At 30.3% G+C, this 22270-nt stretch overlaps 1 protein-coding gene across 1 annotated transcript in view; it reads right to left on the reverse strand.

Annotated features, from left to right (window-relative positions):
• Window positions 1–15300: 15300 nt before the first annotated feature.
• The window catches only part of LOC123303061 (zinc finger protein rotund-like), a 98889-nt gene continuing 91919 nt past the window's right edge, over window positions 15301–22270 (reverse strand). The window contains exons 5-7 of the mRNA XM_044886158.1: window positions 21668–21701; window positions 16026–16418; window positions 15301–15401 (exon numbers count right to left, since the gene is read on the reverse strand). Coding sequence (XP_044742093.1) covers window positions 15301–15401; window positions 16026–16418; window positions 21668–21701 — 528 coding nt within the window. The remainder of the gene's footprint in view (window positions 15402–16025; window positions 16419–21667; window positions 21702–22270) is intronic.

The raw sequence follows: 22270 nt of genomic DNA on the forward strand, positions 1-22270 counted from the left end.
CAATCACTTTTAATACGATTGTCGGCAGTAAGAAGTGACATACCTTAACTAGTCTAGTACAGAGTGTTCTAAGAACCTTGTTGAATTCATGATAACAGGTAATTGTGAATAAATTATATTGAAATAGTTGTAAATTGATGATCGGAACGTAAAATTTGATTGATTGAGAACGAAACCCTTGATCATTGATCCACGATCGTACTAATTACTGAACCGTTAACAACTATCCCTTATCTAGTCTAGATCAATTAAAATGCGCGTGTCATTGATATATTTTATATGAGTATATCTTTTTTTTTATTTGCACATGCAATTAATATTTAGCAATACGCACTATATTTGCGTTCGATATATTTTAGCTAAGTCTTTAGTGCTATCTTTTTGAAAAATGCCTGAGAAATTGAAAAAATTCAATCATGCCTTAGTTTTATGTATTTTTCGGGCTGTGATAATTTTATTTGCAATTTTAGAATCCAGTTTCATATATGATTGATGTATTTTACTTAAAATTCTGACTAATGACTAATGTTGAAAAAAAGATATTTTATTTATAAAACCGATTTAATAATACCGTTCTTCGAAGGATATTTCAAGCAGTATCCTAATTACTTGTTCGATCGTGGAACAAACCTTATTTTTGAAATTTTTATCGAAATATAAGGTTGTCGATGATATAACAACAAAATTTTAATTTAATAATTATGAGTTCATCGAAGATCCATAATTTGATGAACAGAGACGACTATAGTTAGAGTATTGATGATTGAAGAGCGATATCTATATTATCAAATTTATAAGCATCACTTGTACACAATATTTTATATATTTTTGTAGTTGCGTGGTATTTTATAGCCAAAAATAACTCATTACTTGACTACAAAGCATGTATTTGGTTTATATGTATGTACCGTGCAATAAACCAAAACTTTTTATACAATATTGGAGGTTTACAGTCATCTTAAGTTTTCAGCCCTCGTGTTCAAAAATGGGACACTATTACAGAAAATTTTTTCGCTTGGTTCTAACAATCCAGGAATAGCTTTTTATTCAATGACTTAACCAACTCAATTTTGCCATATTTTATGTGTTTCTTTTCTTCGAATACTCAAAGACAGTACAATTTTTTCGAATCAATTATAAAACAATTTAAGGACTTCTAAAAAATAGATCTCCAAGTGTTTTAAAAAGTGATAATATTGCAGAGAATGGAGAGTGGTCGTTATTGGACATAAAGTACTTGTACATGATAGCAAAGAAGAAGTACTTATAGTGAGTAAATGAGTAAATGTTGATTTTTCCTACTTAAGTCGTGCATGTCTTAATTGGTTTGTTGAATATAATTTTAAGTAACATAATAAGATTGCATCGAACGATTGTAAATGTGTTTATTATGAAGAATACTTATTTATTCATAAAAATATTATGAATATTATGTTTATTAGAATTACAAATTAACATTCATTAATTATAAACGAAATATTTTAATATCAAGTAGCTTATAAAGGTGCTGTATTTGTGAGCATAGTTTAACTTTATTGGGTCTAGAGTAATGTGTAGTATTTGACAGTAGCTTGGAAAATGGATGATTAACATAAAACAATTCGTTTTTATACCATGCATATATGTAATATGCAAGGTATACTAAGTTTAGTCCCAAGTTTTTAACGCTTAAAAATATTGATGCTACGAACAAAACTTGTATAGGTACTGATAAAATCACCTAATTAGTCCATTTTCGGGTGTCTGTCCGTCTCAAGAGATACCAAGAAGAAATTTTTATAGCGTATTCACGACGTAAAAAGTGAGGTCGAGTTCGTAAATGACCAACATAGGTCAATTGGGTCAAATAAAGAAAGATATCCACTCTTAAATAGACACACACACATAACTGATATTCCCATATTAATACATACTATAAAATTTGCACCTAATTAGAGCCCTCGTGGGTAAACAGTGATTTTTACAAATGTTTCAAACAAAAGTTGTATATTTTTTTATAAGGAACATTTTTAAAATTAAACTTTTGTTCTATCTCTAACGGTTTACAAGATGGGGCCTACGGACTCAAGACCCAATTGACCCATGTTGCTCATTTACAAACTCGAGCTCACTTTTTACGTCCTAAGCACGTTATTAAAATTTCTTTTTGATATCTCTTTTCGTTTTTGAGTTATAGTGTTAGCAGACAGACGGACAAACAACCGAAAATGGGCTTATTAGGTGATTCTATGAATACCTATACCAAATTTTTTTTCGTAGCATCAATATTTTCAAGCCTTACAAACTTGGAACTAAACTAACTATGTATATTTCATATATACATGGTAAAAAAAACTTGATGACCCAGGAATTTTTGTGATTTTTGGAAACTTTGTTAATCAAAAAATGTATTTATAAAGTTTTATTGATATGTCTGGTATTATTAAATCCTTTGTGTCCCCACTACCGTGCTCATACATCCTTAATAAGTTGTTGAAATGACTATCAAATCCAACAATTGATCCTAGACTTATACGATTCAACTAATCATTACAGTCAGTGCTGACTAGACCACAAGGTCTTCTTTCAATCGAATTCTTTATACATTTTATCTGATTTAATATTTTTATTTTGCATATTACAATGTTCCTGTTATCGCTATTCACTTGTTTCAAGTTCAATTGTTCATGTCTTGAACCGTTCGCTTCATGTGCAGGTACAGTTCGATTCAGAAATTGATTAATGCGTCTTTGATTCGCATAATGTCTAACAGAATAGACATTAGATTGCTTCGATTCAAACAATGTTAGTTGAATTATTGAGAGCAATATTATCTCATAACAAGTGAAATATTACTATATTTAAAAAACCCCCGGTAAATACAATTTATCCTTGTAAACAGCTTTTTTGGAAACTTGGCTATAAATTTTCACAAACAAGTTGGTTCGACCGTTTAGGGGCTACGATGCCACTGAGAGCACATAGAAGCACAGATAAACACTTTAAACTTATAAACACTCCTTAAATTAATATCAAAGTGATGGTCAAGGACATCAGATGAGATGAAAAGGATACTCAGAGAGCTAACTTTTTTTTGGGACAAATTTTTGGAAATATTTTAATTGAAATATTTGAGTTGATTTTGTTCTATTGAATTATTGTTTTGAATTACCAAATTATTTTACCATTTCACTTTTTGAAATGAATTGAGTCAGGTTTATTTCACCATTCATTTCCATAGTAATTATTCATAGGTTAAAATGTCATGCCTTTTCCAAACTGAACCGATTTTGAAGATCATCGCCAATTTTTTAGTTTTGCTCGCACTTTAAACATAGCATAGAATTCTAAACAAATTAAATAATACAAAAATGCAACAAAAAAAATTGATTTCTTTAAACTGGAAAGACCCCTTAATGAACAGAGTATAGTTAAATGAAGGTAGTGTTATGCAGTAAAGTCAAAGATGTTGCTTTGATCATTAGGATCCAACTAATAGGAATTTTAATAATATTATTTTTTTTTTTTAAATAAATCTTTACATGTTTCTTAATACATATGTATCTTGAACAAATTACTTCTAAGAAAAAAGTAAGACTCTATATAATTTAAGTTGACTTTGTATACAACTTTTGTATTGAAAAAACACATGAGCAACCGAACTCCGTGACTAAGGTTATATTTTCCTCCTTATTGAATTTTTACGCAACTGTTGATTAGGAGTTACATAAAAAATTGCGGGAGGGAAAAGACTGTCGATTTGGTGAAATTTTAGAGGTAGAAAACTCTATAAATCATCGACAAATCATTATATTTCGACATAAAAAGAACAAAGGATGCTGGGAAATTGATATCCCCAAAATACACTTCTTTAATATAAACTCCAACCACAAAAAAAGTAACGTCTTTCCTGAAAATCGATGAAGAAAAGGCATAAAAGACCAATTCTATCTTTGTACCGACTTTCAATTTGGAGGAGCTGTTTGCTGTTTCTTCAAAACTGCTGAAATGTGTCCCCGCTTTAATAACATCGATCCATTAAGTAATTTCACGGATTTATAATACCGTATCCCATTCTTACTCGTTAACTTTCGATACAGTGCATAAGTCTATATTTTCGGAGAAAATAAGATAAAAAATGATGAATCTAATTTTGATTTACTTAAAACACGCAAGTGTGAACGGACACATACACACATACACGCAGACAAACAGACTTTTGTTTTGATTAAAAAAAAATTGGTGACTTTGTAAGAATTAAGTTTTGTTGTCACTGTGAAATAAAATTATTTCCCCTATACTACGGTCCCTTTTAACCCTATAGTCCCCTATAAGCAGAATCATTCCTTTTCCCTTACAAAGAAAATATGGTTTTACCCCGTGATCTTTATATATTCAGGGCCACCAAAAGATTAAAGACGGCTCTGTAACTACTTATAGCCCATTTTTCATCCAAATCGTGAAATTTTCATGCTCAAAGTAAATATTGTTTCGTGTTAGGCTCAGAGATCTCCCATATCATTACTTAAAACAATAATTGTGTATCGTTAATTAGTAATTAATAAATAATGTTACATTGGTATGTATTTATTATAAGTGTAAAAATCATTATTGCGTTAGTACCTTGGTACCTTGAAAATTAGGTAATCTATCATACTTCAAAAAATAATTATTCTTCTAAAAAAAATATATATATATAAAAACGATCTTTCAAATTTGTTGTACATGAAATTTTATATAGTGTGATTATTAAGTCACTTTACACTTCTTAAGTTTCACAATTAATGAAACATAAAAAAAAATTAATGAAACTTTTTCATTTTATCGCCATGGAATACATTTTGTGATTTTATACAGTTAAAGATTTATTTGAGACGATAAACATCGCGTTAGATAAGAAATTCATGCAAATTTTCTTCCGCCAAGATGGACAGACTCATAAAATGATTATCTATTATTTTTAGTAATTAAATAATTATATAAACCTGTGATGTTAAATTTTTGAGTTGAGTTGAGTTTTTTTGATGGTAAAAATACTTTAGCATGGTATCGACCCTGTAGTACTTTAAGCTTTCAGTACCTTAAGGTGTTTGCTTCCCTTCAGTATTGGAAAAAAGTTTTGGTTTATTGCACGGTACATACATATAAACCAAATACATGCTTTGTACTCAAATAATGTGATTTTTTTTAGCTTTATAATACCACGCAACTACAAAAATATATAATATATTATGTGCAAGTGTTGCTTATAAATTTGATAATATGGATATCTCTCTTCAATCATTAATAAACTAACTATAGTCATCCCTGTTCATCAAATGATGAATCTTCGACGAACTCATAATCAAATTTAGCACAAAAATAGTGTAGTGTAGAGTGTAATGGCGTATGAATGTTTATAAGTATTTGCAAGTTACATGTGTTTGTATTTGTAAGCTTACATAGTCTTTCATATGATATGACGTAGTACCATGAAATTACATCTGATTTTTGTTTGCTGTCACGTGCCCTTTGCATAGGTTTATGAAAATTATTATCTAAAAATATTAATGATCCTTACATTTTATTAAAATTAATTTTGTGTTTTGTTATCTACATATTATGATCAATCATAAGAAACTTTTATCCATCCGATTTATTCTAAGTGGACAAAAGCCTATTGCAGAGTGTAAAGGAATTTAAAAATCATGTATAAAATAAAATATGATTAGTTAGTTAAAAGTTACATTATAAGAAGAGACACTTAAAAATAACGTAAAACGTATTTATAAAGGCAAAGCAACTACACTTTGTAAGTTTGAAACCCATTAATAATCAAATTGCATGTCTTAACAGTTCATCTGAAAATTTTTTGAAAACGATTATTACCAAGTATTATTGGTTGGCTTGATTTTGTTGATGTAGTATTTTTTGGTACCTCTCTTCTAAAAAAAAACAAAATCTCTTATAACTCACTCTCCAAGTATACAAAATGTGTTATTATTCGTGTAATCATACAGGAAGGGCTAATTATGCTCTTAAAAACAACTATTTTAACCGAAAAACTATGATTAGAGAAAGATACACATAGATTACTTGAATGTTATACTCTAGGGTCAGCCGTAAAATTTGATAGTAATTTGTCACAATAAGGAATATTCATAAATTTGGTTCAAGTATTTTTATACCATGTATATATGAAATATACATAGTATATTAAGTTTAGTCCCAAGTTTGTAACGCTTAAAAATAATGATGCTAGGAAAAAAATTTTGTCATAGGTGTTCATAAAATCACCTACTAAGTCCATTTCCGGTTGTCCGTCCCTCCGTCCGTCCGTCTGTGGACACGATAACTCAAAAACGAAAAAAGATATCGAGCTGCGTACTCAGGGCGTAAAAAGTGAGGTCAAGTTCGTAAATAGATTGATCATAGGTCAATTGGGTCTTGGGTCCGTAGGACTCATCTTGTAAGCCGTTAGAGATAGAATTTTAAATGTAAAAAATGTTCCTTATCAAAAATTAAACAACTTTTGTTTGAAACATTTTTTCGTAATCATCACTGTTTAGCCGTGAGGGCGCCAATGAGGCGGAAATTTTATAATATGTACTATACATGATTATCAGTTATGTATGTGTCACATGTTTGTATGTGTAATGTGATAACTTTATTGGCTGGACATTTGAACTAAACCATTATTTTAATAATTAATATCTTTTTAATTAAGTAAAATTAATTAATAAAAGTACAAATTCAATGTGAGAAATTCAAATTTCTATTACGGAAATTCAAATTTTAAAACGGACGTGACATCATAGTATGTGGTTTGTTAGATTTGTTGACATACTGTATGGTATTAATTACTTATATTTTGTATGATATTACCATGGATATATACTATAATTACTAAATACGTGAGTATTATAAAAAAAATGTACTACCTTTTAATTTTTATCGAAAAAACACTCCAATCAGTATTATTATTGTTTGTAAAAACAAATTTTTGTGCCGGAAATTTTGCGAGTTATTGCAAGTTATTCTAAGCCTTAATCATTAACGAAAGTTTTTTAAATTTGATTTACTTTAAAATAGCAACAAAGTTTTTCTTAACTGAAGTCTTCAGTTTTGAAGAATTTTGAAGTGAATCAATTTTGAAATGAATATCAAATACGTGGCTTGACTCCAGTCCAATTTACTTTGTTCAATCATTTTTATTATTACTTACTCTTCAAATGCAATGGACCAAAACGGTGGAGAATTTATTTATTTAAAAAAAATATCTCTTTTATATTAAAACAACTCGCCAAGTCATGCCCAAAGTAAATCAGTTCAAATTTTTATTTAACTGTTAAAGTTGTTCCAGGCATTTTTGTTTTTTTTTCTTCATCTTGAAGAGACGAAGCACAAAATGTCCAAAAATGTTTTAATTATTGATGTAATAGGGTCTTATTGATATCATGTTACTTTGGAATTTTTTTCAAATTCAAAAAAGATGTTGCGATATTCAAAAATTTTACTTTTTTAGTGAAATTTTGTTGAATTTACAATGAAATGATTAATTTCGTAAATTTTTATACCTTGTATATATGAAATATATCAAGGTATACTATGTTTAGTCTCAAGTTCGTAACGCTTAATCTATTTCCGGTTGTCCGTCTGTCTGTTGTCTGTCGTCTGTCCGTCTGTCATCACGATTACCCAAAAACGGAAAGTGCTATCAAGCTCAATTTTTATAGCGTGCTGAGGACGTAAAAAGTGAGGTCGAGTTCGTAAGACTCGTTTTGTAAATCGTTAGAGATAGAACAAAAGTTATAATGTAAAAAATGTTCCTCATAAAAAAATAACCAACTTTTGTTTGAAACATTTTTTCGTAAACATCACTGTTTACCTGTGAAGGCGCAAATTAGGCGTAAATTTTATAGTATGTATTATATGGGAATATCAGTTATGTATGTGTGACATCTATGTATGTGTAATGTGATAGAGTAATCAACACAGTCTTTACAAGGTATTTCAACAATTATCTCAGTCAATTGTTTGTTTTCACTTGATTTTCGTCAACTTTCAGTTAAAATATCTCTAACCGATGATAATTAATTTAAATATTTCGGTAAAAAATCTGTTGAACTTTTTATTCTGACCAGATTTAAAAAATATATTTAAATTTTATGATCTATGATGATTCATAACTACCTGAAATTGGTCCTTTCATAAAGACTCTCAATATTTATTTAAAAGATACTAATTTGCATTTTTTTCTTCGTTTTATGTAAAAATTACCCCTTATTCACAATAAGATTTATTTTTAAAGGGTGGATCTTTGGCTACTCTTGAAAACTATCTCAGATTAATTTTATTAAAAATTCAGTAAACATCCGAAAAAAATTTACATTTTAAAATATGTACCCGTATAGAATAAATACTTCACGTTTTAAATAATATACAGAAGAATATATTTAACTCTAAATCCATCGGTTATGGGAAAAATTATCTATGCAGTGAATCCTTTAGTTTTTAATGTCTTAAATCAATCATCGTAAATTGTCGAGAGCTTCGGGGAGTATTCCGTAAGTCGAACTTCACATAGTTAAATTTGATTGACTCAATGTACGGTTAAATTCGGTAGTCAATAACATTGGTCGAAGATTCTAACATATTGAAGAGTCCTAATTCAAAACTAACCTCACAAGTATGAAATCTTTGGAAGAATTTTGAAGTTTTTTCTTTTGGAAGCCACCATTTTGTCAAAAATCATAATTATAACCATTCCTTGTTAAGGGAATAAGTTTTTTCTGTACGTCGCAGAACTTATTGATAAATAGTGACTGAATACTCACATATTGACATTATACAAGTAAAATTTACAAAATTTAAAAAACCCCCCGCATTTTTCGAGTAAGGTCCCTAAATTCGCCCTTGAAACGTAGCTAAAAACATTCTCCATTAAATTATCTTTCAAACGAAACCAAAAAAATAAAAATCAGTTCATCCGTTTAGGCGCTACGATGCCACAGGCAGATACACACATGTTGCTTGTTTTAATTGACTTTAAACTTTACCAGAATGAAAATTCTTGGGAAAGGGCCTGCAACTCACATAAAGATTATCAAAAATTACACAGAAAATATGTAAGGTGTGTCTTCGCAAACTCTAGCCCAAGCATGGGCGAGTTAAGTCGAAGTCACCATTGTTGTAGCTTGATTGTGTGTTGCCTACTGGATTTTTCGAGAAATTCGTCATATCATCAGTCCAAACTCGTTACTAGGAGGTTTTTGGAATCGCTGAACACGAATATCGAGACAGAATTATTCTAAGAGGTACCTGGTGGAAAGATATCCCGTCACCTGGAGTTTTCGAGAAGTTTGTCATATCAGTCCAAGAAGTTAATTTAGAAAAAGGTTTTTTTATTTTTGTATTAAAAGAAATAAATTCCCACGCAATAAACTTTATTAGCGAAATTTAGATCCAAATTTTAGATCCATCCAAATTTATTTCACTTCTACGTGACAATTTATTTCTTTTAATTACAAATTTAATGAAAAAAAAAACCTGTTTCTAAATAAATACAGGTGAATCAAAAAAAAATCACCCCCAACTTTTATTTTCCCGATAACAAACAAAAAAAAAATCTATAAATATTCTCAATAATAAGCAAAATTGTAAATATTTATTGAAAAATGAACAAAGAACTACTTATGAGATCTTGCTGAAAAGGGGTTGAATAATTGTGAACCGATCAATAAAATCATTTACTTTAATAACAAGTTAATAGATGGTATTATCGATAATTGGTATTCGGTCGGATCCAATATTGAATACCGACACAAAAGTAACCCAAATACATATACAATTGTATCGTTATGTAAATAAAAATAATGTCATGATTCTGACCCTTTTTTTTACAAAAAAAAAGTGTTACCACATTTGGCATACTTATTTACTCTAATAAAAAAGGAACTAGTACCCTTTTTATTGATTTTTGTTACAATTATTTTCACAAATGGATCGAACCATTGACAAAGCGACACAAGTTCTATTGAATTCAAATCGATTAGTTCATATTTTAATAGTTTCTTATCTTTTGTATCCTAACCAAGGTGCAAAAAAAAAATTACCCTTATTGCTCCTCACTCATCAATAAAGTAATCACAATTATTGTACCCTTTGTAAGAATGTTACAAATATTTTGTGTGTTTAAGTAATTGTTCGGATTTTTTTTAAGGACTAGATTACAATTGTAATCTTCTTTTAATATTTTGCGGTTATGTTTTGGTTTTTTTACCTAAAGAAAATATGTTACAATTATTTTTTTTTTTTTAAATATTTTTTTTTTTTTTATGTATTCAAAATTTTTAAATAATTCATGCTAAGTAGGTTAAAGGCTAGAATTGTAAATTTTGAGGGCGGAGTATTTATAAATAAATAATAATAATAATGGGGTTTAACCTCCGTTTCTCTGACATATACGCCTATAACAGAGGCCACCCATATCATTATTTGTTAATATTTATTTATTTAATTACAAACATATTTACAATTACATTTTGATGTGGGTGGAGTCGGTTACTTCGTTTTTATCCAAGCGACAACAATGTGATCAATTCTGCACTCCCATTAATTATAAATTGTTCACACTGCCGCTGCCTGGGTTCGAACCCGCAACCAAAGTCTAAATCTAAATGGTACAAAAATATTTCTTAGCGCCTTTTTAATAAGCTTGAGAAAATTATTATCTAGAGCAGACTTGAGCAAACGTGGCTTAGAGAAGACCCTCAGACTTCTGTAACTAACATACGAGTTAGACAATGATAGCCTAAAGAAACTGAGATAGGTAGAAGAATCGTATACCCCCGGACTTGGATAAAGAAATACACAATAGGAATTTATTTCTTTTAATACAAATTTAATAAAAAACCTTTTTCTAAATTAACTTCTTGGACTGATATGACAAATTTCTCGAAAACTCCAGGTGACGGGGATACCTTTGCACCAGGTACCTCTGAGACCAATTCTGACACGATTTTCGTGTTCAGCGACCCCAAGAAGTCTCGTGTAACGAGTTTGGATCGATTACATAACAAAGTTCCCGAAACTCCACTAGACGACGAGGAACCGTTTACCCTGATCACCAGGTATCTCTGAGACAAACTCTATCACAATGTTTGTGTTCAGCGAACTCAAAAACCTCCGAGAAACAAGTTTGAAATCATTTTCATCACTATTAATCGAATTGTGAATTAAATATTAATGATCACACTATAACGAATCTCTGCTCAAATTATTCGAACTTTGATAATTTTTTTTGCTTCGGTTTTATTTTTGAATCAAAAACGTTGAACGAAAGCCACAAGAGACATTAAGGGTAGCTAATTTGAAAATTATATAATCGGTTACTTAATATTCGTCAATACTCCAATTATCAATAATACGATCTATTACGTTTATTATTAGGTAAATAATTTTATAGATCAATTCAAAATATAATTCAACCCCTTTCATCGAAAGATTTATAAAGATCTATAAATAGATCATTGTTCATTTTACAATAAATATTTACAAAATGTATTTTTATGAGAACAAAAATATATTTATATATATTTTTTTTGAAAAAATTGAAAGTGAAAATAAGTATTTGTGTAAATCTTTGTGAGGGGGAGACAGGTGTCATAGGTTAAGGGTAGTTTTATAAAAATAATACCTATAACTCCCCCAACTTTTTACATAATACGCTTTGATTTTTTTAACAGAAGATTTTTACAGGAAATAATATTTGAAATATCACACGGTGTATAAATACGTTTTGCATAAGACCGGAAATATATATGGCGTTAATTCAAGAAGCTGTTTCAAATAAAAACTAATTTTTGGGAATTATCCTGTGTAATGTGTTTTTTTTTTTTTTTAAATCTATGTGAGAAACAGGATATTTATTTTTGTAGTAAGAGGATGGTTTTTATTTTTAAATGTAATTGTAAATTGTTTGTAATTATTGCAAATTTAAATTTTGTTAAATGTTGGATTTCACTAAATATTTTTACCCGATTCGTTGTGTGCGTAGTCATGGTAGGGACAATAAAATCGATGCCAGCGCTTCCAGTGAAAAATTTTGGCGATAAATGACTAATGTGCAACCTGTCACCCGAAAACGAGACATCTTCTTCGGATAGGAGGCGCTATTAAAAGCGGATGAAGCTAATAGATTCTGTCGAGGTCAGACGCCACACACAAAGCTCACAGCTTCTTCATCGGGATCTCTCCCAGGATAGATGTATCCAAGGTTTCGGACCCGAACATTCTGAATATAACGACCTGCAGATTTCTGCTCGTGCATCCTCCATACAGATCTACAAGTGGGATCATTAGAGTTCCTCATGTTGTGAAGGTGATAGTTCAATCGACAGTGTCCTGTCAAGAGTGTACTAGTAAGTTTCAGGCGAGCCCAGTCAAATGGCCTAACTGTGGTTTGGCCTGTCGCATCAAGTCCTAGCAATCAAGATGGGCTTACCGTAGCCATTCTTTGATTCGGTAAATTACAGAGCATCTTGCTATGGGAAAGACAATCTCAGCTTCATTCCCTTTAACGGCAGGGTGACCCGGAACCCAGATCAGCCTGACTGTATTGTTCAATGCTAGGTGATACAACTCTTCGAAGCATTCAGAGAGTATTCCTGATTGGAATCTTGATCAAGAATCCAAAGAGCAGCCTGTTTTAAACCATAGAATTTGGAGCAAAATTATCAAAAATTTATGCGTTCATTCCGCAAATAAATTGTCGGGTTTTGAGTCACCTGCTGTCTTTTGTGGCTTTATTTAGTACGTAATTAATTGTACATTTTAAATAAATAATTGATCATAAAAATAATATCTGAATATTGATTATATGATTAAATATTTGAAATAAAACAATAACTTATTAGAAAAACTGATAATTTGTATCGTTGGTTGCAACTTGCAGCTTGGAACTTGCAATATACAGAATGTTCGATTTATATCTAGGCATATAAATATCACGAGTATGACAGAGTACATGCGTTAAGCAACGCATTTAGATGAGAGGTATTATATAAATGTGTTGAAGCTTTGATAGCCGTTGAGATAGTTGTAAGACGCTTGGAGAGTGGGAGTTTCTTAGTTGAATAGACGAACTACAACAGATAAGCCACGATACAAGTCACTTTTGAAATTTCATAAACACCTATAATACCTCTTAATTAGATGCATAGCTTAACGCATGTACTTTGTCATACTCGTGATATTTATATGCCTAGATGTAAATCGAACATTCTGTATAAATACACAAAACATTATTTCAACTCCCCGTGTGTTTCGATTCGATTTCTTTCTAATACAAAACTAATAATTTGTTCTAATTGTTGTTTCATACACTATTTTATAAATAACATTAGTCTGCCTGTCTGTCTGTCTGTTCTTTTTAAATGCAAAACATTAAGAAATATAGTCCAGTCTGCTGAGATTATTTATGGCAGAAATGCCCGTAAGTCAATTTTTTACAGAATGAATCGAGAATTGATAATGGATTAAATCAGTCATTCCCACAAGTGGTCTATATCGATCCTTTGTGGTCGATTCGAGAGCGAAATGGGTCGACGGAAAAACAAAAAGAGTGGGTCTATGAAATTAGAAAAAGATCTATGGTAATGAAAATAAGAATAAGGGATTTATGAGAATAATCCATTAAAAGCATACAGGCATAATTGAGGGTCCCACAGACCCGTCAAAAAGAAATTTTCGGTAAACAAGGCATAAAAATTGTTTTTATCAAAGATGATAAGCGGGATTGGGTTCAGTAAAATTTCGCGAGGATTAAAGATGATGAACTTCTTGTAACTCAAACTGAGTAATTTTTTACGCTTGTAGCGACTGTACTATATTTGAAATATTAAAGGATATTTTACAGAATGGTCCACAAAAAAATCAAAATTAAAAAAATTATCAAAATCATGACATTTTAAAATCGTATATTTGTTGAACTGTAACAGTCGGGCGCTTTCATGAATCCGATTTTCGAAATGTTTTGGGCCAATTTCAACAAAAACATCGTTTTAGACTAATTTGATCCCGCTGAAAACGATGGTATCAGCCAAAATACGATCTGATTTATAGTTTTACAGATATCAACCCTAAAATGCTGAAATTCAAAATTTTGAAACTTCAGAATTGTATATTTTAAAAAGAAAAGGTTGGACGTTGAAACAAATCGGATTTTCGTAATTTTTAGGTCATAATTGTCTAAGATAATGAGTTTTATTAACATCGGGAGTAAAAATTTTTTTCAGTTTTTTCGCATTTTTCTACAGGGGTACCCCTTAAGAAAATCGCAAAAACTCGAGAAAAATTATTTTCACCCAATTTCAACAAAAACATCATTTTAGGCTAATTCAATCCCGCCGAAAACGATGGTAGCATCCAAAATTTGATCAGACTTTCAGTTCTCAAAATATCGGGGGATTTTTGAAGTGAGTAAGTAAAAATTACCAAAGGAAATAATTTTCACCAAAATTTGAAACAAAAAATTTTTTAATTCGAACCATTCTGTATAAGAAATATGGTAGCGATTGTAAAGTAAGTATAAAATGTATTTGGTAGAGATGTGACAGACGAATTAAATTCATGTCAAAGTTAGATAAATAATTTAGATTCTGCTATAACTAATTATTTATGTTCAGATAATAACATGTAATTAGATAGTACTTCGTTATATATTACAGGGTGTTAAATAAATACCAGTACCTATTCGAAAATTTGAAAATAACACTTTTAGAAAATAAGTTGAAGTGTTCAAAGATGAAAGTATTAAGTTATGCCCTTGAAGTCACTTTTCATGGTTAATTTGTAGCAAACTTGAAAATTTCAAATGAAAACTCCTATTTTTCACATCAGAAATGTATCGAACATTAAATTTTACGTCGTTATATATATACTTAAGGTCGTGAAAATCATTGATATTTAACACTTTGTATACAGGATTTTTAAACAGTTAACTCAGTCAATTGTTTTAAGATACCTTTTTATTTTGAAAAGGATGAAAACCATTGTTTCAACGTAAAATTATGTGCGTAGGTACAAAATAACCTTGAAAATCGACTTCCACGTTTAATTCAAGGTCATCACGTAGTATAACGCTTTGAATCCTTCAACTTTTGTATTTAACTTTTTTTTCTAAAACCATTATTTTCCGAGTAATTTTGAGGAACCTTATATTTCTTTTACACTCTGTATATAGATAGATATATGTATATGTTGTCTAATTATTTTCATGCAACGTCTATTTCTAAATAGTCTCATGCTCATAAAAAATGTATAAACTGAAGAAAAAAAAAATCAACTCACCTGTGGACACATTTTACATTGATATTTTCTTTGAACACCCCCACTACCAGGTGTTTGTCCTAGTACACCACTGTGACCGCTACCAGGACCACCTAGAAAAGAACAGCATATATTTCGATTTATTTATCAAATTTAACTTACTATTAAAACCAGGGTCAAGAGTGAGCTACACTCGTCCAATCAGGGTTCCGTACACGAATTTTCTTTTTTGTATAAGAACGGCTTTCTTCTTTATAAAAATACAGAAATAAATGTATTTGTTCTAAGTCATTTTGTTTCCGAATAAAACGTTAAATCGTTTTATCACAAATAATCACTTTTGAGCTAATTTCAATTTCTTGTTCCCATTTTAAATTTGGTTGAGTTTCTTGCAAACTTTACCTTGTTTTTTTCTTTGATGAGCAACTTTTTCAGGCACATTTTTTTATATCGAAACATTTTTTCTCCAAGTAGGTATAAATAAATAAAAAATAAATAAAGTTAGGTTAGAATAATTTCACAAATACTAATTTGTTGTAGACTTGTTTCAATTTGTGTTAGATTTTACCGAGAGAATGAATGATATCTTATATAGTTATATCTAGTTTGCACTGTATTAGGAAAGCGATATCAAACAATTTTTTGTTTCCCCTAGCTAAGAGTACTCAAAAATTCTATTTACTCTTCCTGTAGCGAGAAAACAATTTAAGTAGAAGGATTTCAAGAAAAGTACTTACCACCCATTTTACTAGCATTTATTGGTTGTGGTACAACTAATAATGCTGAGGAACTAGGACCAATAAAATTGACACCACTCTGATGCATGTTTGTTGATTGTGCACCTCCAATTGTTGTACCACCTCCGCTTCCACCACCTCCACCGCCCCCGCCACCAGTACCCCCACCACCGCCACCACCACCAGTCGTGTTCTGTTGTCCACCATGTCCTGGTCCAGAATTGGGACCTCCGCCTGCACCACCACCAATATTCTGTTGTGATGATATTGGACTGGAACTGGAACTGTTTGATCGATTTGAGCTTAAATGATTATGATTGGTGTGAGTATAATTTGTAAGACTTGTTGTGTTTGCACTATGATGATGATTTGAGATATCATCGATTGTTGAGCCTGCAAAATAAATACAGATAAAATTTTAATTTATTGAAATTGTTTTGCTTAAGAAAAAGCTTTACTTGAAATAATATGGTTGAGCAGTAAAAAAACTTTAAAGGACTTTCTATGTAGCTTTTTCTAACCCACTCTAAAATGTTCTTTGAGTCATTGTGATCAGAAGCTCTGACGGCCACAAAAATTTTAACGAGTAGTTTTCGAGCTAGCGGTAATCAAAGCCACATATACATGTGATAGTTATATAGTCCGGAGCTAGAAAATTACCAGTTAATAAATTTTGTGACCGTGATAATTTGATCAGAATTATCCAAAGAACATTTTAGGGTGGGTTAAAAATTTTCACAGATAATCATTTTCATATCTTATATTACAGAGTCCTTTCACTTTGCAAAATTCATCTGTAGGATCTATTACTAACAGTTTGAAAGTGGTTATGATTACCGAAACATGTCGATTATTATTTCTTACGACAGGAATGTGTCAAATATTTGAAGTTTTTTGTTTCTTTAGTAAATAATTGGAAAAGTTAATTGATATTTAGTCCTGAAAAATGGACAAGTTTAATTTATTGAAATTAACTTGTTAAGGATGTATGAGCACCAAGGCAATTTAAAAAAAAAAAGATTTTTTTTTATATGAAGTTGCACCCCCCCCCCCTCTTTGAAGGACTGAATTCAAGGAGGGGGGGGGGGTTGCGTGATTATTTAAATAAAAAATATGACTTCAAAAGTAAGCATATTTAACAGTGGTTTTATGGTGAAACGGTAGATGGGTATGTTTTCATAGATTTTTCCAAAATTAGTCGGTGGAAATTAAGAAAAACAAACTATTTAAAGTTAAAAAAACCTTAATAAATTATTGAAAACAAACAAAACCAGATGTGCCTAACTAATTAAGGATGTATGCACGGTAGTGGGGACACAAATTTAAAAAAAATATGTTTTTTCAATTTTGATGGTGCATTATGTTATAACTTGACGATATAAGACGAAAAGTAAGAATAAAATTATCGATATCTGGAGTAATTTTCAAAATATCGAAAATTGAAAATTTTGTTTAATTATTTAGCTTTCAATATTTCGAAAACCAAGGCAGATATCGAAGAATTTTATTTTTATTTTTAGTCTACATTCATGAATATAGCAAAATTCATCATCAAAGTTGAAATAAGATAAAAATAATTTCAACCCTAAATCTAAAATTGCCTTGGCGGTGGTAGTGAAGCATAATTTCAGTTTGATGTATTATTTAAACGTTAAGTACTTAAATATCGATGAATTTTGTTTGATAAGCCGGTAAAAAAAAATTGCTGTCAATCCTATAATAAAAAATAGTGGTATTTACCATAATAGAAGAATTTTTGATCTAACATATTGTCTCAAATCAAATTGAAATTCGTATGCATTTAAAAATATGATAATAAATTTCGGTATGAACAAATCAAATCGATTTGTAATTCAAAACAACATTTTTATTTAAAATTTATAACAAATGGCCTTCGATAGCATCAGAAAAACAATAAACATCCAACACTCTCGACTACATGCAACAAACCACAAAAAAAAAATAAATTTTACACTTCACCGAAAAAAAAAACCCTTTAAAACACTGTGGAAATCTGTTGCAATGGTCGTCCCCCAAAAAAAAGACAAAAAACCGTCCAATTTTTACTAAAGTTAAAAGTCAACTAAAAATCCATGACTTAAAATTGCATATAAAATTTTTTTGAAAGACAAATTTTAGCGAAAAAAATTATTTTTTTATGTATATGAATATTTCCTGATAGTTAGCGGTCGGATTCTTAAATATTTGCCACAAACTAATTATTAAATTTATACAAAAAAATTATGTAATTAATTACATAGAAATTTCAAGGCCATTACCAAAATTATATATCTAAAAAAAATCGAAGTAAAATTTCTTTCAAAAATAAATGTTGCTACCATCAGATGAGATGCTATGTAAACCTGATTCTAAATGCACTTTTTTTTAGTTAATTTGGGCATTAAAATACCTGACACACTCGATTTAAAGAACTTTGCATCTTTTTTGATTTGAACGAGGCTCTATTATCTAAGTTTCCCGAGATAATTTTGTTTACCTTATTTGCCCTTCCAATCGAATCATTTAATTTTCTAATCGAACGCGTGAATTTTTGATATTATCTAAAATGTTGAGTTCTGGAACGTACAAACCCAACTTGTAACAGATAAAATTAAACCATGCCATAAGGGCCATAGATAAGGTTAGGTTAGAGTGGTTCTCCTGGGGTGGGACACACTTAGACCATAGGGTCCGTTGTGATACCGAAAAAGAGTTAACCCATTCTCGACCACTACTCCATGAACCATTTTGAGCTGTTTTAGAAAAGCAGAAGAGCTTTGACGTCGACGGACTCCAGGTCGGAGAGATCGTCAAAGAGCAAGTAAGCACATCTCCTCATGACAAGAGCTGGACAGTGACAGAGAAGATAAGACATTGTCACACTACCAGGCCCAGGCGTTGAGCATGCCTGCCGCCCAACCAGTGTCCTGTAATAGCCGCAACAACTTTGCGAACAGAGGTTCTTGGAAGTGATATAAGATCTTCGGGTCTTAGAAACCTCCTAAATTTGTTGATAGGTTCTGGATTGGAGATCTAATTAAAAGAAAACTTAATAATGAATAATAAATTTGCTACGTAATCCTAAAAAAAAGAAGATCGGTCACGATTTTCGTCATCCAGATAATTATATGTATGGAAATTTCAAGTTTTTCCGGGTTCCTCTTTAATATTAATTAAAATTTAATTTAAATTTATTACAATATATTTATAAAAGTTATTATACATATTTCATATTATTCAAAATTTTTAGATTGTCTATAAGATTATCAAAATGTTACCTCGTTCAAGGAAAATGATTTTAAAAAATGCCCAAATTAAATACTGATTTATTATTGAAAATTGATATTTTCTGTTTCCGAAATTATTCAAGCATGAACGTATGAAAGAAGTTAAAAGATCAGTTGGGTGAGAAAATTACAACTTGATTTTCGAATTTGTGTTCATATTTCAACAATTAACTCAATCGTTTGTTTTCACTCGTTAATATTTGGTTTTTCTGGAAATTTCGACTTCGATCGCTGATTGTGCCGGGCTGACTAAAAAACACACTAGGTGGAGAAGCAATACAATATCCTACTGGCAATCTGCATTTTAACGTTCGAGTGAAAATTATTCATCAAAAGGTTAATTCCCGAATGAGATAAAAAGAATTCTGAACATTAAAAAAAATAAATATTAACTTTGATTTATAATAATTTAGTAAAAACACGATATAAAGATAATCAAAATATTCAAATTAATGAATTGCAAATGAGTTAAGTTAATTAAAGTATCATAAAATTGAAATTAATACTTGCAGACATTAATTTTACCAAAAAAAAAAAATTGAAATTAAACAAAAAAAAAAAACTAAAAATAAAAAAATTAAAATATTAAAAAAAAAATAAAAAAAACAAAAATAAAACATAAAATGCAGATTATTTTTTAACAATTACGTCATGCATGTTGAAAATTATGTAAAAATTAAATAATTCGGTTCACAATTAGTATATACTGGCAAAGGTATTCATCAAATCTAAAGATATAGTTCACACTATCGTCAATTTTATTCACTAATTCTTTGAGATAAATCGTGTAAACAAACAATAGGTTGGGTTAGGTTATATTGACTGTCCACGAAGGACACACTTAGGCTATAGAGAACTTTTGTGATACCATATATGTGTTTTACCACCTTTTCCGCTTATATTTTCATTTATCAGCTCCTCAATTTCAGATTCTGAGTGCACCTCCTTCATGCATTTACTATGCACTACACCAGCCCATCACAACTATTAATTAAAGTAATTTTGTTGCGACGGCGGGAACCGAACCCGCTACCCTAAGCATACCGCGGACGGACTTAGTTACGCCTTAACCAAACTGAGCTAATAGGGCGACAAAAACGAACAATAGAGTAAAATATTCTTTACTAGCTTGTTACCCACCCGCTTTACTGGGCTTAAAAGTAAAAACTACTGCTTTATAGCCTCTACCTCTCTTGATCTCACTTCCATAACCCTCGAAGGGAATGTTTTACACAGCTAAATGCACACTTTTCAATTTTTTTAAGTGTAAAATAGTGTAAAATTCATTGAGTATATCAGAAAAGATGGTCATGAATTGTTTTACTTGTACTATTTTAAATTTTTACAGAAATCTTTAATTTATGGTTCAAAATGATGATCAGTGACAGAGCAGTAAAATGCCAGATTAACTTCGTTTTTTTTAAAAATATATCTCTCTGTTTCAAGATATAAAAATATATCTTTCTTGTTAAGCGATTTTAAAAACCCCCTAATAACGAGTTTGGACAGATTATATGACGAATTTTTCAAAAACTCCAGGAGGCAACGGGGATACAGTTGCACCAGGTACCTCTGAGACCAATTCTGCCACGATATTCGTATTCAGTGACCCCAAAAACCTTCGTATAACGAGTTTGGACCGATTAAATAACAAATTTCCCGAAAATTGACGACGAGGAACGGTTTACCCTTTTGCGCTTCGTTTCTTCGTCTATTATCATTTTTGAGTGATTGGTAGAGTGACGTGAAAAGTGCTGATGTGTGAAATGTGTTCCGATTACTGGAAGTTTTCGTTTGTCGGGACTCTATAGGGCTTTTCATTTTAAAATCACGATTCACATTTGTTTCGTACTAAATGATTTATAACCAATGTGATAGAGTGCAAAACAAATATCTTCTATCTTAGTCCTACTTATTGCTGTCAGTACGAAAAAATAAATTCTGCACTTGCGCATATGACATGATGAAAAGGTCTATTGTAAAAACTTCGGAAAGATTTGCTCGGTTTACTGAGATTATATTCGAATTGAAAATATTTCCTTATAAAGTTTGCAAAGAAAAAAAAAAACAAATGCATATATATTGCGTGTGAATGGACCTTTAAAAAGATCAGTAGAAGTTTAATTGATATACCAAGGCTATTATTTACAATGCTAAAATCAAGGTTGTAAGATTTGAAACTCAATATATTAAAAATTCTTCATTAAAACCAGTTACCAGTTTTATAAACATCAAATCAAAATTAACTAATTCTCAATTCGTTTTTTATTGCCAAAAAATATATTACAGGATTGAAGCTAGCAAACTTTTTTTTATTTTAATAAATTGAAGTTATTAAACAAAAAATTTATTTACCTTTCTGTAAATGATGATCTGTTGACATTTTAGCCTGCAACAAAAAATTTTAATTATCTAGAAAATGCATTAAGATTTTCGGATTTATTAAATTGAAGAAACTTTGATTCAGAATTGGATTGGATATTGCATTTAAGATGAAGACACCCCCACACTTTCGTCATATCTTTTTAAGACGGCTTTTTTGCACTAAAAAGTGGATAATTTCGATTATAATATAAAATTCAAAGCGTGGGGTGGTCGATATCTGTCAAATCAGCTTATTTAAAGAATTAATGTAGAGAGTACCCCACTTTTTAACACTACATAAATTTTTTAGTTTTTTTAAATTTATAAAAATTTTTATGGAACATCCGAATAAAAGGTAGTTATTGCGACACTGTTTAATTTCTATACTATGTATATATGTAATATATATATCAAGGTATACTAAGTTTAGTCCCAAGTTTGTAACTAGAGCTTAGAAATATTGATGCTACGAACAAAATTTTGGTATAGGTGTTTATAAAATCACCTAATTAATCTATTTTCGGTTGTCTGTCTGCCCGTCTGTCCGTCTGACAACACGATAACTCAAAAACGAAAAAAGACATCAAGGTGAAA

The sequence above is a fragment of the Chrysoperla carnea genome, chromosome X, assembly GCF_905475395.1.
Source record: "Chrysoperla carnea chromosome X, inChrCarn1.1, whole genome shotgun sequence".
Classification (NCBI taxonomy): Eukaryota; Metazoa; Arthropoda; class Insecta; order Neuroptera; family Chrysopidae; genus Chrysoperla; species Chrysoperla carnea.